Source organism: Trachymyrmex cornetzi, unplaced genomic scaffold (assembly GCF_001594075.2).
Source record: "Trachymyrmex cornetzi isolate Tcor2-1 unplaced genomic scaffold, Tcor1.1 scaffold83, whole genome shotgun sequence".
NCBI lineage: Eukaryota > Metazoa > Arthropoda > Insecta > Hymenoptera > Formicidae > Trachymyrmex > Trachymyrmex cornetzi.
The window spans coordinates 2,649,421-2,666,126 of record NW_017300169.1 but is presented as its reverse complement, the minus strand read 5'-3'; the positions used below and the strand labels follow the sequence as shown (position 1 = coordinate 2,666,126).

At 32.1% G+C, this 16,706-nt stretch overlaps 3 protein-coding genes across 5 annotated transcripts; 2 read left to right on the top strand and 1 right to left on the bottom strand.

Moving 5' to 3' along the window:
• The first annotated feature begins 1,240 nt into the window (after positions 1-1,240).
• On the top strand, positions 1,241-2,799 carry LOC108768766 (GTP-binding protein 10 homolog). The gene is made up of 4 exons (XM_018519328.1): positions 1,241-1,413; positions 1,491-1,794; positions 1,876-2,094; positions 2,166-2,799. Exons 1-4 carry the CDS (start codon positions 1,372-1,374, stop codon positions 2,765-2,767), a joined length of 1,167 nt encoding a protein of 388 aa, XP_018374830.1. The 5' UTR covers positions 1,241-1,371; the 3' UTR covers positions 2,768-2,799.
• A 102-nt stretch (positions 2,800-2,901) lies between these two features.
• Tcs4 (Threonyl-carbamoyl synthesis 4) lies at positions 2,902-4,706 on the bottom strand. Its single transcript, XM_018519332.1, has 5 exons — positions 4,480-4,706; positions 3,976-4,234; positions 3,771-3,899; positions 3,259-3,615; positions 2,902-3,195 (listed from the first exon to the last, which is right to left on the bottom strand). The coding sequence occupies exons 1-5, from the start codon at positions 4,692-4,694 to the stop codon at positions 2,902-2,904; spliced, it is 1,254 nt and encodes a 417-aa protein (XP_018374834.1). The 5' UTR covers positions 4,695-4,706.
• A 640-nt stretch (positions 4,707-5,346) lies between these two features.
• Sos (Son of sevenless) lies at positions 5,347-16,462 on the top strand. 3 transcript variants are annotated; one of them, XM_018519646.1, is made up of 21 exons: positions 5,347-5,926; positions 6,492-6,755; positions 6,871-6,954; positions 7,053-7,133; positions 9,635-9,784; positions 9,856-10,064; positions 10,134-10,317; positions 10,391-10,637; positions 10,725-10,958; positions 11,037-11,400; positions 11,478-11,667; positions 11,746-11,982; positions 12,063-12,218; positions 12,319-12,501; positions 12,578-12,695; positions 12,787-13,073; positions 13,152-13,371; positions 14,845-14,949; positions 15,019-15,146; positions 15,479-15,701; positions 15,778-16,462. In XM_018519646.1, exons 1-21 carry the CDS (start codon positions 5,819-5,821, stop codon positions 15,867-15,869), a joined length of 3,864 nt encoding a protein of 1,287 aa, XP_018375148.1. In that variant the 5' UTR covers positions 5,347-5,818; the 3' UTR covers positions 15,870-16,462. The 3 variants fall into 3 exon arrangements, with proteins under 3 accessions (XP_018375148.1, XP_018375147.1, XP_018375149.1); XM_018519645.1 differs by having other exon boundaries at positions 14,845-15,146; XM_018519647.1 differs by lacking the exons at positions 5,347-5,926; positions 6,492-6,755; positions 6,871-6,954; positions 7,053-7,133 and adding an exon at positions 9,122-9,170 and having other exon boundaries at positions 14,845-15,146.
• The last annotated feature ends 244 nt before the right edge of the window (positions 16,463-16,706 follow it).

Here is a 16,706-nt window from a genome sequence, read left to right as displayed (position 1 = left end):
GATATGCACATTTATATAAACAAAATTGTCGTTAATTTTGTCAAAGTGTTCAAGAAAGATCTTTTACTTTCTTCATTATTTTCATACGACTCTTGTTATTACGACCCTATAATTTAATATATTATAAGATCACAAATCGGATTTAATATATTCTTGAATAATTGTCTCTCTTTTATACATACAATTCATAATTTCATTCTTATATATACTCACAATTACTCTTTTCCATGCTGTCATATTTTTTAAAATATTATAAAGCGTTTTATGTTCTTCTTGTCTAAATAAAAATATTATAGATTCATGTTTGCGTCAATGAAATATTTACGTCGCGACAAGTAGAGTAGACTTCCGTCGCGTCTATTTCGGCGTCACGTGGTTTATTTCCAAGTAGGAAACTAAATAATAACTTATAGAGAGTATATAATCTATACTTACTCACACAAACGTATGTCTAAAAGATTTTTCAAAGATGATTTATTGAAATGTTTTTAAAATATTATAAAAGACGTCTTAAAAATCACTAAACAATCGCTATTTTTAATTCCTAATTTTCGGAACCATAATTCCTAAAAATGTGAAAAATTCTTAGTATTTTGGTTTATTTAGTATATATATTTTATATTTTTATAATATTTTGTATTATTATATGCATGTTTTATTATATTTTCAAAAATGAAAAAAAATAAACATATTTATTGTTAAAAACATAGAAAAATTCAAAGTTAAAGAATTAACAATAAATAAGAAGACTCTACTAGGTCAATTCACTCTCTCTTAAAATTAATTATATTTATAAAATACTTGGAAAAGTTGGAACACCCAATATATCGAGCAATGCTATTATTTACACATAACTTAAATAAACAAACAGATGTTTTCGGCATGATATACGATATTGGCATCGCAAAATAACAAATATATATATATGATATATGATATATTATACAAAGTGCCATTTTCATTGTTGTGTCGCATACCTCTTATTAATAAAATTTTAACTTAATCGCCATCTAAATGTTGAAAGAAATATCTTCGTATAGTTTCCTACATGACACACATACAAAGTAAATATTTTGCAGTAATAATTACTAATAATACCTTATTAATCATGTTATGTAGTTAGCTTCTAGCCAGCAGAAATGAAGATTAAGGTGCCATCTAGAAATAATTTTGCCAACTTTTTGGTGGATTCAATATCGATCGATCGACAAACTCGGTGAATAAAGTAGTGCGTTTGAATGCAAGTATATATTTAATTTAACCTCTCTCGTGACAAACATGATGCGTATATTGGCTAATAAACGCAAGTAAATTAAAATATAAGATCGTAAGAAAATAATTACATACCTCGTACTAGACAACACCTATACAATGGTATTTTGGACACAAGTACTTTTAGCTTCAGTGAAAAAAGTGAGCAGATTTTATTGAATCAAGTATCACAAGTTACATGTATTAACTACTAAAGGAAACTTTTTGTTTTATCACAGCAACCAAGAAAATATCTACGTTCTAGATTCATTGACACGCTGCGTCTTCATGTAAGAGGAGGTACAGGAGGTGGTGGATTGTCTCGTTATGGAGGGTTAGGAGGTGCAGGAGGTAATATATATGTAGTTGCAAAAGATGGGCTAACATTGGAGAAAGTTGCCAATACTTTGAAGACCAAACGGGTCGTCGCAGATTGTGGAAATGACAGTTCAGCAAGGGGAATTATAGGTGCACCTGGTAAAGATAAAAATATTTCGGTTCCACGTGGTATTTTAGTATATAACCAGAATGGAGTATTGTTAGGTAGGTATAATTTTTAAAACTTTTTGCCCAAAGTTGTACAGTTAGTTACTTTTCTTTTCTCCTTTGTTAAAAATCTTATAGGAGATTTAAACGAAGAGGATTCAAAAATATTAGTAGCCAAAGGTGGTTTGGGAGGTACAAAAGACACAGGTTACTGTGGATTAAAGGGAGAATCTCAGGTGATAAAGTTAGATTTGAAACTGATTGCCGATATCGGATTAGTTGGCTTTCCCAATGCTGGTAAAAGTACATTCTTGGCAGCAGTTTCAAATGCCAAGCCTAAAATTGCTAGTTATCCCTGTAAGACTTCTTACATATTTTATTGATTGTTCGTTAATTTTGATCCTACAGTCGTGCTTTTTTTATTGTAGTCACTACCATAAGGCCCAGATTAGGTATCATGAATTACGATGATTTGAGAGAAATTACCGTTGCAGACTTACCAGGTCTGATTGAAGGAGCGCACATGAATATTGGGATGGGTCACAATTTTTTAAAACATATTGAAAGAACAAAGCTACTTATGTTCATCGTAGATATACAAGGATTTCAATTGTCGCCCAGGCATGGACATAGATCCTGCTTGGAAACTGTAGTCTTATTAAATAAAGAGATTGAACTCTATAAACCGGACTTATTAAAAATGCCAGCAGTGCTTATAATTAATAAAATGGACACTGAAAATGCTGATAATATTCTCAACGAAATTAAACCATCATTGCGCGACTTATCAAAGTACGTGTCTACATGTCCAGAGGAAATGCAACCTGAACAGGTGATACATTTTGATGATATTTTACCGATGTCCTTAATCTCGAAAGATAAAAATATACAAATAGTCAAAAACAGGCTACGAAATATATTAGATAAATATGAAGAGAGGAAACATGCTCTTGAACATAGTAACTTGGACTCCCGGCTAATGGAGAGGATAAACCGACAATTGGAAGAGCATACACCGACCATTGTATAAATTTATAACATAGGAAAATAAAATTTTTTTAATAACGCTAATGCTATTGTTAATGTAATGACTCGAAAAATATGCAGATTTAAATTGAATTTTTATCATAGGAGTTCGAGGTGGCAGACTGTATAGAAATTTGTTTAAAGCCTATTTAATTTTACTAATTTACATTTTATGTTTGCATCTCGTACTCTTTCAATCCAACTTTCTCCGAATGATGCGTTATTCTCAACAGATACCATTTCGGTTTCTTCTCTATCTCGGAGAACGTTTATGTTTGCCATCCACTTTTCCGCACCGTTCCACGCTATCATTACACCATTATCATTGCATAAACGAGGTGGAGTTCTAACGAATTTAAAGCCTCTTTCCGAACAAACAATTTCTAAAGTCTTTGCCAAGAAATTGTTGCAAGCCACACCGCCGGATATTACCTATATTAAAATAAATATGTAAAACAAAAAATCAAAAATTAATTAACATAATCTTAGGCATACCAAAGTTCGCTGCTCTTGTGGTATCAAATTCGTATTGTTAATAAATTCCATTGCCCTTTGCGTTCTGAGACATATGTGTTTTGCAAAAACCAGTTGTATGGCAGCGCAAAAATTATACACATTAGGAATTGCCGCACTATTAGCAATATCAAAAATTTCTTCTTTATCTAAAATATATTTAAAACTTCTGTTCCATATACCTGCAAAACTAAATTGACAATCTCTTTTTTTTGTTAAGATAGGCTCGAAAAAGAATTTAGTTGGATCTGGAGCTTTGCTTGCTGCACTTTCTATTGCCTGACCACCGCTCATATGCGAGAATTCTGGTATAGTTGCAAGTTTAAGTCTACGAGCAATCTGCAAAGTTTAAAACAAATATATTTATCGTTATATATTTCATAGATGTTTTTACGAGTTCTTTCATAAAATTTTACTGATAATTTATGAAGACAAAATTTTAAATCCAATAATTCATGATCAAACATGTGATAGACAAAAACTTCAAGATATACCTTGTCCAGAACTTCACCAGGTGCATTATCTAACGTAGTACCCAGTGTATAAAATTTATCAACATTTTCAACAATCGCTAATAAACTGTGGCCACCTGATACAAGCAAAACGAGATAAGGAAAGTTTACCTACAAAACATATATGAATTTTCTTTATGTTTGATGTCATATATATGTTTTATACATATAATTAGCTCTAACATACTTTCTGTACCATTCGGACAGTTAATGCATGAGCTTCCATATGATGTATCGGTATATATGGTTTGTTACCAATCCTAGAGAGATATTTGCCAAATTTATTTCCAGCGTCAAGTGATAAGAAAAGACCTGGTTTTGTTGTAGTTGCAATAGCATCTATATTTCTTAGTCTTAAATTCGCTGATTTTAGTGCATCCTCACAAACTGTAGTAATATGTTGTCTATGCATTTCACCGGCAATTGAAGGTATTATGCCACCATGTCTATAAATGAGAATACAGCTATGATTTGCTAGAACAATTTTTAACAGTTTTTAGATTTGTTTTTAATATTTTCTAATAACATACACAAGTCAATTTTTGTATATTTTAGATAATATAAAACAAATACTAAGAATATATAATATAAATTTAATAAATCTAGTAAAAAATTTTGTAAGTAGTTGTGATTTAAGTGTGGATTAAATTCATGTCAATTTCACATAAACAGTTTATAATTAACTAATTACTTTAAATGAGTAAGATGTTGCGAATTTATTGCCTCGCTCAATATCTTTCCTGTAGTATCTACAATTCCACATCCTGTATCGTCGCAACTTGTTTCGATTCCTAAAATAATAGCTGGTCTGTCTACAAATGTTCGTATCGCGTTTAATCTTGAACATTTAGGCTGGCAAAATTCTAATAACGTTTTACGCGATAAAAAATACGTACATTTGGCCATTTCGTCTCAAAATAAATAATCGCAAGTCTGAATCAGTGTACACTTTTGGTACTTAAAGTGAAATAGGTATAAGTTCGATATTTGTCGAAAGCGCGAGAAAGAGAGTTCTAGTGCAGTCTAGTGCAGAAACAGAAAACAGACCACATGTGAGCTAACCAATGTTAAGTAAACAGGTTAGGGATATACTAAAATATATATTAAAATCGCTAAAGTACACTTTCACCAGAATTTTGGCCTGTACAAATTTATCAATCATACAATGCAAAAATATGTTATTTGTTTGAATTATCTGACGTCAGACGCGTTCTTTCACGTTTCTCAAACGCGCTATGCATGCATTCTTCCAACGTGCTGATTGGCTGATCGAATAGGGAATTTTCAATTCCAGAAGCACTTCTCTAACCATCCTGAAGACCAATCGGCAGTATCGGCACGTTCGAAAAAACTGTGTGCAACAAATAAAATTTCAATCTAAGCACGTCGTTACGACATATCTCCATGAAAGTCTAGTAAAAATTCTACAACGCTGCGGACAAGAAGGAACAGTGACGTAGGATTGGCCGAATTTGAAAACATCGGTGAGGTAATCGATCGATCGAACCAACTGCCCATCCCTTTACTCCCATTTATCGATAAATTCTCCGAACGCGATTGTATCGCGGCCATCATAGGCTCAGTTCAGTGAGTTCGGTCAGTCGGGTTCAGTTCAGTTTCCAGTCGGTTCCAGTTGAGTCGGTGATGTTAACGTTGGTGTTCATTACGCATCCCAGGAAAGATCGACGCATAAAGGGCGTGTAAAATGCACGAGTGCCGGAGTTCTCGGACTCTTGGCTCGGTCACGGCCTCGGCCTCGATGACGCTGCCGGGAGCGATGAGCGCGTGGAACGCGAGTAGCAGCGTGCGGATACAATAGAGAGTGGCTTAGTCGAAAGCAACGAAAGCATCGTGCTGCCAGGGCAAGACGAAGATGTTCGCGTTCTAAGGAGCCGTGCCGTCCTAAGGAACCGAACCACGGATTCATCGATCTCGGCCAATTTCTTGTGATTGCTCAGCAGACGATGCTCTTTGAAAATCCCATGAACTTTTCTTAAACGAGCGCGTGTGACTATCGAGCATTCGGTGAAATGTTTTCGTCGCCGGCGTCAGCGGTGGGCGAGCCATCGGGCTACGATTTTCAGAAAGAGGAGAACGCTGCCAAGTGGAAGGGAGTGTTTGTCAACTCCCTGCGCAAGGTACATCTTTCGTTGCTCCGATTCTGCTCCGCTCCTTGTCGCTTCATCTATCTCTCTCTCTCCCTTCCCTCCTCCCTCTCCCACTCCCCCCTCCCCTCATCTCTTTCACTCGCTCGTGCTCTCTCTCTCTCTCTCCTTACCCGTCTTGTATACTTTGCTTTCTTGTCTTCTACTATCCCGTTCTATCCCCTCCACTTCATCCCCGTCTCTTCCCCTCATGTTTTGTTCGCTCCAACGCTCGATCATTTTTCGTCCCAATGATTTTACGTCGAGGCTGGATCGATCAACGACACTGACCGACGTCATCACTGTGCGCGGCCACCATATGATTTCTCAAATGCTTTTCTGTCAACATCAGCGATTGGTGGATTTTTTTATATCATACTCTCGCGCCTATCTCTATTCTCCGACTATCGACTCCTTTACCGACTTATCTGTTCCAAAGTGTTATATTTTATGATATAATCTTACGTATCCTTGGTTAGTGATGTATAATAATATGTCATAGTAATAATAATATATTGTAGATACGTTATATAGTCAAGAAAATATTATTATTGTATAGGTACTAGAACAAGTACATCCTAGTCTTGAAGCTCGGCAAGATGCCTTAGACTATGTGGAAAGTTTAATTTTAAGAATGCTAGGCATGCTTTGTGGACATCCACCTCCTCAGACTCCTCAAGATGTAGAGGAAAGAGTAAGACGAACGTTTCCTACACCCATTGATAGATGGGCTCTTCGTGACGCGAGAGACGCTTTAGAGAAGGGAAAAAAGAAGTCGCCATTAGTACTACCAGTTGATAAGATTCATCAATTATTACAAAAGGTACGTACTATATGTTGGTTTAGTCGTATTTTGTATGCAAATTTTAACATTCAAAGATCTTACATATCAAACATGTCAAAGCTGTATAATCATATAATACATTTTTTTTTAATAGGAAGTATTACAGCACAAAATTGATTCACAAGTTAGCTTGTTTGTAGTGGGCGTTTTGGAATACATTTCTGCTGATATTTTGAAGGTTGGTAATATTCTAAATATTAAACGATTTTAAGCACTCACTTATTTCTATTTGAAAAGAATTGTCTAGGAATTTAAGAATTTTTACTTTCTTTTCAGCTAGCTGGAAATTATGTGAAGAATATTCGCCATGTAGAAATTTCGTGTGAAGACATAAGAGTCGCGATGTACGCGGATATGGTAAGACATTATTTGTACAAATGTACAATTTGTGTTGTATCTCTGTATTGCACCTTCATTAACATACACTCTGTATCATGTCTTACCATTTACATTTTAAGACTGATTTGAGTTTATCCACATACATACATGTATACATACGTACATACATACGCATATACATACCTACATACATAGATACATATATACTTACGCGCGCGCACGCACACACACACACACTTAATTTGTGAATATTATACATATACAATATATATATATATATATATATTTATATATGTATAGATATGTTGTGTAATTATATAACGATAATATATATAATATGGTTTTATCATGTGATACTTCATATTTTCAATTCAGTCTTATGAAATAGACACACACAGTGGTATATATAGTTTATGAGGCTTGTACAGAAAATGTAAATTAAAATGAGTGGTATTACATTGCATTAAATAGACAGTAAATGCAGTAGAAGAATATGATATCTTACTAGTAATAGTTTATGATTTATTGATCAATAAATTAATACCTTTGTAAGCCATGCACTGGATCTCGGTGTGAAGTATTTTTTTTATTTAATCTCTCGTACAAACTCCAAACGTTTCGATCCTAATTCGGACCTTTTTCAATGTCAGAAATTTACATTCGCGAAATCATTATGTTTCCTGATACTCATCAGATGAGTTATAACTGTCGTTTTGTTAACATGTCATTCCCATTACCTTTGACGAAACTCATTGTATCAGGAAACACAATGATTTCTCCCCTTGACATTGAAAAGGATCCGAACTAGAATCGAAACGTTTGGAGTTTGTATAAGAGATTAAATAAAGGAAATACTTCACACCGAGATCCAGTGCATGGCTAACAAAGGCATTAATTCATTGATTGATTCATCTCAAAGGAGTCTTATTCAAAGTAACTCTATTTATTTGGTTTATGATTTATTGTTTTTAGATTCAAGTTATTTTTTTGTTTTATCACATGTTTGCTTAATTTATATTAAAATGCATTACAAATTGTCTAGCTTGGTTTAATTTGATGGAAAAAAAAATTAAAATTGTAATTTGTACCATATTTAAAATATCTACTACTAGCAACAGGTAGTGCACTAATAAATTCCAAAATTGATTACACTAGGCTAATTGTGGCTGCATATATTTTATGCTTGGTTACATGCTTTCCACTAATATATAACAACTTCAACCATGCTCATTCTTCGCTCACGCTGTTCTAGGTGGTACGTACTCGTGGTTGCACAGAAAAGATTTAAGGTGTTACAATATTTTTCTGCTACCCTTGTATCGATTTTATAAAAGTTATATTTAATTTTCTATTTCCTTTTTATTTTTCTATTACTGTTCCTCAACTTAAATTTTATATTAAAATTTAAGTATTAGAAAAGTTGACATATTGATTGCATTCAGTACTACTCACTTAGTGAGCAACTGTAGTTCTAAATGTATCCATTGTAACTTTTGTTACATTATGCAATTAATATCAATATAATATAAGTTTATATATAAACAAAATGTATAATTATAATGTAGCAAGATATGCTCAACATATAATCTTTTTTAAATCATTTTGATTATATCTTTCTAATTTGTAAACATTAGAGGAAATGCAACCTGAACAATTAGAGGAAATATATTTAAAAACAGAGTTAAATCTTAAAAATTCTCGATAAATAATACTGGTGATACTAATAATCCTGGTAATCTAATTATTTTGTGCGTCAATATTAAGTCTGTTTTCTGTGGTTGAACTAGTTTACACTTTTGAAACTTAAAGTGAGATAGATACACGTTTGATATTTGTCTAAAGCGAGAAAGAGAGTTCTAAAACAGTCTAGTGCAGGAACAGAAAACAGACCACTCGTGTATTTCGTTCCTGTTAATTCTTTAAAAATATGTAACTCAATTGTTTAACATATCTCGCTTGTTTAAAAAACTTGCTTGTTAATATATTTATTTTATACATGTGCAGAATATTTATATCTTAGCATCAACATCAAACGTTAGAGCAAATTAAACATCAGTAAGCTTTCTCTTAAACTTTTTCATATTTCTCCCCTTTTTATAGCCAACTGTAGAAAAAATATAATTTGTTCAAATTGCGTGATCTCCTCTATGTGCTTTCATCTCTTTTAAATGTAGAGAATTAATATAATAAATCTTTTTTTTATATACGAGTATTATTATTTATACTATGTTTATGCTAATTATTGTAGCATGCATTTAATAATATTTATGTGAATTGCAAATATATTGACAGAAAATGTTTTAACAGCATAAATTTTTATAGAAAATTTTAAATGATTTTTAAGATCTTTTTTAATTACTTCTGTATTTTGTGCTATTATGGTGGCTATTTTTGTTATTGGTAAAAATAATGATAAATATTCTAACTATTAAATATTTTATTTATTATTTCTTCTCTTGATATTGATGTTTAAGCGTATAAAATAACGGAATAATTATTCGTAATAATGATATTTATAGGTACTGATGGACATGTTTTATCAAGATGATTGTACAGAAGGTCAGCAAAGTAGTTTGGGCGCAGTTGTTTCGCAGACTTATGAAGAGTCTGTTCGAGATCTCATTCATGATGAACGACATTATATCCGTGACTTACATATGATTATCAAGGTAATATATCATAAATGTTAAAGAATTGAAATTTTATGGAAAAGGACTAAAAAATTAGTTTCCATTATTAGGTATTTCGTGAAGAAATTGCGAAGTTATCGCAAGATAAGAGCGAACTTGAGACGCTTTTCAGTAATATTACGGATATTTATGAAGTTACTATGACATTACTCGGCAGTTTAGAAGATATAATGGAAATTACGGAAGAAAAGCAAACACCTACGGTTGGTTCGTGCTTTGAAGAATTAGCAGAGGCAGCAGAGTTTGATGTCTATATAAGGTATATTTATTATATTATGCAATATATACATATGTTGTAAAATTCTAATTAATTATATTATATTGTTAGATATGCAAAAGATATTAATAGTTCAGCTAGTCGGGAAGTTTTAATAAATTTATTGTCAAGACCGGAAGCTAGTACAGCTTTGCGAGCAGCAGGCCATGGTTTTAAGGAGGCTGTTAAATATTATCTGCCAAAACTATTATTGCAACCTATATGGCATTGCTTCCTGTATTTTGATTATATAAAGGTAGCTTTACATTTGTTGCGTATATATAGAATTATTTCTGCAATGATTTACTTTATGTATTTAAAAATCTTAGGTTTTACACAAACGCACAGCTAATACAGAAGATAGCGAAACTCTGGAACAGGTGCAAGGTTTATTGAGACCACTACAAATGGAATTAATGCAATCTGTAGCAAGTCTTCCGAAAAAGGATAAAGGCTTGCGAATGCAGAGCAGGGCAAGGAGACAAGCGGCACTAGAGAAAACTAGTGAACTACAAAAGACTGTAGATGGTTGGGATCAGCGAGATATCGGGCAGTGTTGCAATGAATTTATTAGAGGTAACAAAGAAATACATCTTTTTATTTCTCGATACTCGAACATTTCTTTCAATTGTTGATGATTATATATCGATAATGTTTGTACAGAGGATACATTGAAAAAGGTGGCTAGTAATGGACGGAGATTAACAGAAAGAAAAGCCTTGTTATTCGACGGTTTACTAGTATTGTGTAAACCAACTGGTAGTAAAAGAGTCAGTGTTACTGTTGCAGCAGGTATTGTTGCAGTCGGTGGACATTCGACTCATCAAGGTGAACTTCGATTGAAAGAGAGACTTTTTATTAGAAAAGTCGATATTATCGATAGAGAAGATACCGAAGGTAAACTCATGTATAACTTCATTATAATTTTGTATTACATTTGTAATTTTTCACATTATAATTAAAATATTTTTATAGAATTAAAAAATGCTTTTGAAATTGCACCAAGGGACCATCCTAATGTTATTCTTGTTGCCAAATCTGTCGAAGATAAGAATAATTGGATGGCAGATTTAGTGATGTTGAATACAAAAAGTATGTTAGAAAGAACTTTAGATAGTATCCTCTTGGATGAGGAAAGAAAGCACCCATTGAGGCTACCTCCATCTCACTTGTATAAATTTGCTGAACAAGATAGTCCAGAAAATATTGTTTTGGAGGCCAGGGAAAATGGTGGTGTTCCCTTGATTAAGGGTGCAACTTTGATAAAATTAGTAGAAAGATTAACTTATCATATATATGCTGATCCAGCTTTTGTAAGAACATTCCTTACTACTTACAGGCAAGTAGAAATAGCGTATTGTATTAATCCCTCCTTTTTATATGATAAATTATTCATTATAATGATTTATTTTATAGGAGTTTTTGCTCCCCTCAAGAATTATTAGCTTTGCTAATAGAAAGATTCGATATACCAGATCCTTCATTAGTCTATGGTGAAGAAGAAAAACCTTCTGTATGTAAGACGGTCAGAGAAGATTGGAAAAGATATAGGAAAGAATTTTGTCAGCCAGTACAGTTTAGAGTTTTGAACGTTTTAAGACATTGGGTTAGTATAACATTTTTTAATTTTTACTTACAGATTCTCTTAAAATTAAATTTTATTTTTTTACATGAATTTTCTTAGGTGGACCATCATTTTTACGATTTTGAACGTGATAGAAATCTTTTGGAAAGATTGCAATTGTTTTTGGATACAGTTAGTGGTAAGTCTATGCGGAAGTGGGTTGATTCAGTAATAAAAATTGTGCAAAGAAAATGCGAACCGTCAGAACAACGACCTATCACATTTAGTTTTGAACGATCTCCTCCATCAATTGAGTGGCATCTTAAAGTTCCTGAGGATGAATATGGAATACTTACGGTATATACATAGATGCTTTTACCCTCAATTTTTTAATATTAATTATCGAAATATATAAAAATAACTTGTGTTAATTACAGTTACATCCTATCGAATTAGCAAGACAGTTGACGCTATTAGAGTTTGAGTTGTATAAAACAGTAAAACCTTCCGAATTAGTTGGATCTGTATGGACAAAAAAGGATAAGGAAAAGACATCACCGAATTTGCTGAAAATGATTAAGCATACAACAAATGTAAGCTTTTATTTTAATTAAATCATTGTAAATATATCGTGAGATAAAAAATGTTTATTGTTTTATATCACATTAATTTGATTTCTACACGGTTTGTTAGTTCACAAGATGGTTAGAAAAGACAATAGTAGAGGCTGAAAATTTTGACGAGAGAGCAGCCATTGTATCACGTGCAATCGAAATAATGATGGTGCTGCAAGATCTCAATAATTTTAATGGCGTTCTGGCCATTGTCAGTGCCATGGGATCGGCTTCGGTTTTTAGATTAAAATTTACATTTCAAGTACGTCCAATTTATAATACATAAGTAAAATCAAATTTCTTGTATCAAACGGTTTTTTACATATTTATTTTTACAGCAATTAAATGCACGATTAGAAAAAGCGTTGGAAGAAGCACGAGAGCTTAACAATGATCATTTTCGAAAATATCAAGAGAAACTAAGATCTATTAATCCACCTTGCGTACCATTCTTTGGTAAGTCATCACACAAAACATAAATAAAAATATTTTTTATTATTAAAAATCATAAAAATTATAAAAATGACACTTTTTTCTCCATTCTTAGGAATGTACTTGACTAATATTCTGCATATTGAAGAAGGAAATTCGGATTATTTACCGGGCACGGAGCTAATTAACTTTAGCAAACGCAGAAAAGTAGCGGAAATAACTGGTGAAATACAACAGTATCAGAATCAACCCTATTGTCTTTCAGTGGAGCTTAAAATAAGACAATTTCTTGAAAACCTGTGTCCTTTCGATCCCAATATGAAAGATGCGGATATAAGCAATTATTTGTATAATAAAAGTTTAGAAATAGAACCAAGAGGATGTAGGCAGCCTCCACGATTCGTAAGTATTTCTTTTAATACTCTGATATAGTGTAAAAAAATTGTTAGTTTTTTACATTTTCTTAAATTTTTGCAACAGCCGCGTAAATGGCCAGAATTGAATTTAAAATCGCCAGGAATTAAAGCTAGAACCGGAAGACCAGCTCCATTACACGTAGTAACATCCAACATAAGATTACATGATTCTTCAGCGGACACACTTTCTCACGAATTACCGGAAACACCTCCACATGGACCACAATTCACCACAGTTCCACATATAGTGGACCACAGCGTTTTTGCGCCTGTTATGTTTCCTGGTATGTATCTATATTTAAATCATTATTAACAATAATTATTATAAAATTTAAACAAAAGATATTAGAGGTGACTCGATAACATAAAATATAAATAAGAAAGAGCATACAGCCACGCACGTAAGATGTTTTTCGCAAAAGTCATATATTTAAAATTTTATATGTAAACGTTTCGGTCAAGGGACCATCATCAGTACAATAAAGAAAATGTGAGATGTTAAATACTAAAATTGCGCATTAAGATGTCAAAATACAAAGAGTACGAAAATTAATCCTGTTTTCTTGATCTTTTTGACAATGAGATTTAAACTTATTTCTTGATACTTGTATGTTAAAAACACAGGATTATCACATTCTAATAAAACAAATTTCTATAAGTTGTTATCATTCAATTAATTTGTTCAAAGTAATTACTTATAAAAAACTTACCCTTGTTTCCACAACTATCAAATGTAACGTTATAATGCGATGTTATTTGGTATGAAAAATATTAGTTTAGTTGGAAAAATTTTTTAATCCGATAGTAAGACTGCTATGTATAAAGTTCGTATAATTACAGTGACATTGTCAGCAATTTTCGACAGTATTTACATATATTGGGAAAAGAGAGGGAAATTGAAAGGTCGGGATGATATATTGGTGAAGTGGAACTATTTTTTAATTATAGGTATAAAAATTTCAGGAAAGCGCAATGTGTATCACTTTATTTGTTTAATCCTGACTCTTGCTTCTTTATGTGTATCATTTCTGAAATCATTCTTTTATAGTATGATATTTCTGAATTTATTAATATAATTTTTGTGTTGTCCCAATCAATTTTGGGATCGTGTTCTAGCTGGTGCTGGGAAACTATAGATATTATATTAGTTTTTTTATGGCGGTTTTGTGTTCTCTCTCTCTCTCTTTCAAACGTGTGTTTCCGTTTAGTTTTACTAACATAAGAAGCGTTACAATCGGAACAATTAATTTGATAGACAACATTTGTGGACGTTCTTTTTTAATTTGATCTTTTCCAATTTTAATGAAATGATTTAAAGAGTTCAACGGTTTATATGTAATATCAAAATTAAATTTATGTATTATGGTTTAAAATTTTTCTGAAAAATTTTTGAAATATGGTACAGTAAAAAACTTCCTATTTTTCATGGGATCAGAAATGGCAGTATCATTAATTTTGATGTTATCAAAATTATTAAGTGACAACGCTTGTATTCTATTGTTGATAGTAAAAAGGAATTCTAATGGATAACCATTAATTAAGAAAATATTGATTAAAGAATAAATATTTCTTTCATGAAATTTAGGATGTGCAAAAAAAAATTAAATTTTGTCTAGTTGTCCAATATAACTACACCTTTCTTATGTTCGATGATTAGAATAGAAGTACCTACTAGAATTTGTAGGTTTTTTATAATTATTAAAAATAATCGTTTTATAAAATTTTCAAAAATTATTATATAACTCGTCTTTCTATAGCTGCGCCACTTCCGGCATCACCTAGTCCATCTGTCAGCATGTCGGCGCTTTCGATTGCTTCGTCGAGTAGCCCTCAATCGCCTGGTCCTTTCTTTACTCATCAAAGTAATCATTTCATCTTTAATACCAGCACTATAAACATGATAAGTGCTCCAACGTGTCTACCGTTGCCAGGTGGAAGTCCCAGTGCAATACCAACGCCGTCGTCGCCCGATATACCTCCTAATCAATCTCCACCACCTTTACCACCTAGAATACCATCTAAACGACGAGAAAATTCATGTAGCGAATCACCACAACAAGTAAGATTTCAAGATTAATTAAGACTCATCTAGGTTAAAAGTTTTTAAATCATATTATTGCTTGAATTCAATAAGATATCCTTATGAAATTTGAAAATATTGTGAATTTAAATTTTCTCAGAAAAAAATGTCTAAAGAAAATTTTCTTAAATTATTTTTATTTTATTCGATATCTATATTTACCAATTTTACTTGTCATATTGGAAGATATCGAATTTTCAAACTTACATTACTTTAAAGCAGAAATATTTTGCATTGAACTTCATAACAAATAGGACATGTTATTGTAATTTTCTTCGAAAAAGTGAAAAATTTGTTTCAAACAAATGTAGGTAAAACAAGTTCCAAACAGACCAATTCTTCCTCCGAGAGATGATATCTCGCCACCTCCGTTACCACCACGACTTCCAGCAACTCTAAATCCAAGTAGTTCGGCATTACTGACGCGCCGAAATTCTACGTTAGAAAATACAGGCTGTACTGTCGTTCATCCACGGAGACATATGTCTTTCAATAGCCCTAGCCCTACAAAACTTCCACCAACGCAGCCTAACGGTGAGATATTATATCTGTTCGCAAATTCATATATGTTTATATAACGGATATTTATTTTTATATTATTATGTCTCAGGATCAGTGACACCGAAGTTACCACCAAAACCTTTACCTGGACGTCCACCTACTACCATGTTTAATTTCAGCGCTCCTCCCGGACCTAGCTAAGTGTTGCCTTCCCCAGTTTTATTTTTTTACCTTGTTGAAAGAAACATTTTCAGTCGCAGCTTAGTCGATTCGGTAAGTAAACTGAAATCTTTCTTATCGTACAAATTATTAAAAGAACAATGTCTATATAATAAGTCGATGGATTTCAAATAAAAAATAATGAAATGAAAAGAACGTCAAAAATGTAATATTATGAGTAATGATTTGATAATTCTGACAATTCTCCGGATAAATTTTTAAGTGTGTTGTTTGAAATAGTGCTTTGTATTCATCATATTTTATGATCTTACTGAATAGACTACGCTCAGTATCTGTTACCTGTATGGCTTCCTTCCTTTAAATCCCCGTCTCTCCTTTAAACACAACTGTGATATAGTTTTCATTAAAAAAATATGTTAATGTAATTATATATAAAGATAGATTTTAAAATAATAAACGTAAGAGAGAAAGTAATGTGTATCGAAATGAACATATATACAAAACATCTATACATATATATAAATATATGTGTGTATATACTATTATTGAATCAATATCAAGAAAAGAGCGTATATGAAATATATATAGGGAAAGAAATAGAGAGAGGGGGGGAAGGAGAAAGAAAGAAGATACATGTATATTATTATAAATATATTATATATATATATATACATAATATAGATTGTAATAATTTCTAGGAAAACAATATGGCATTATGTAAAATAAAAAAGTATATTGTGTAACAGTATTTGCAACTCTCACCTTATATCTGCGTTTTTTTACAGTGCATCTGGTAATAACAAGATGTTAAAAAGCGTAAGTGTAAGTTTATTATAAACTTAAACTTAAATCATTTGG

What these genes read in the sequence shown, in the direction of transcription:
- Sos (XM_018519645.1), top strand. Translation starts at nt 5,819, where the DNA reads ATGTTTTCGTCGCCGGCGTCAGCGGTGGGCGAGCCATCGGGCTACGAT. An exon ending in TGATTAAGCATACAACAAAT is followed by an intron (nt 12,219 to 12,318) that starts GTAAGCTTTTAT and finishes ACGGTTTGTTAG; the next exon opens with TTCACAAGATGGTTAGAAAA. An exon ending in GATTAAAATTTACATTTCAA is followed by an intron (nt 12,502 to 12,577) that starts GTACGTCCAATT and finishes TTATTTTTACAG; the next exon opens with CAATTAAATGCACGATTAGA.
- Tcs4 (XM_018519332.1), bottom strand. Translation starts at nt 4,694, where the DNA reads ATGGCCAAATGTACGTATTTTTTATCGCGTAAAACGTTATTAGAATTT. An exon ending in CAACATCTTACTCATTTAAA is followed by an intron (nt 4,235 to 4,479) that starts GTAATTAGTTAA and finishes TCTCATTTATAG; the next exon opens with ACATGGTGGCATAATACCTT. An exon ending in CTGGTGAAGTTCTGGACAAG is followed by an intron (nt 3,616 to 3,770) that starts GTATATCTTGAA and finishes TAAACTTTGCAG; the next exon opens with ATTGCTCGTAGACTTAAACT.
- LOC108768766 (XM_018519328.1), top strand. Translation starts at nt 1,372, where the DNA reads ATGGTATTTTGGACACAAGTACTTTTAGCTTCAGTGAAAAAA. An exon ending in CCAGAATGGAGTATTGTTAG is followed by an intron (nt 1,795 to 1,875) that starts GTAGGTATAATT and finishes AAAATCTTATAG; the next exon opens with GAGATTTAAACGAAGAGGAT. An exon ending in TAAAATTGCTAGTTATCCCT is followed by an intron (nt 2,095 to 2,165) that starts GTAAGACTTCTT and finishes TTTTTATTGTAG; the next exon opens with TCACTACCATAAGGCCCAGA.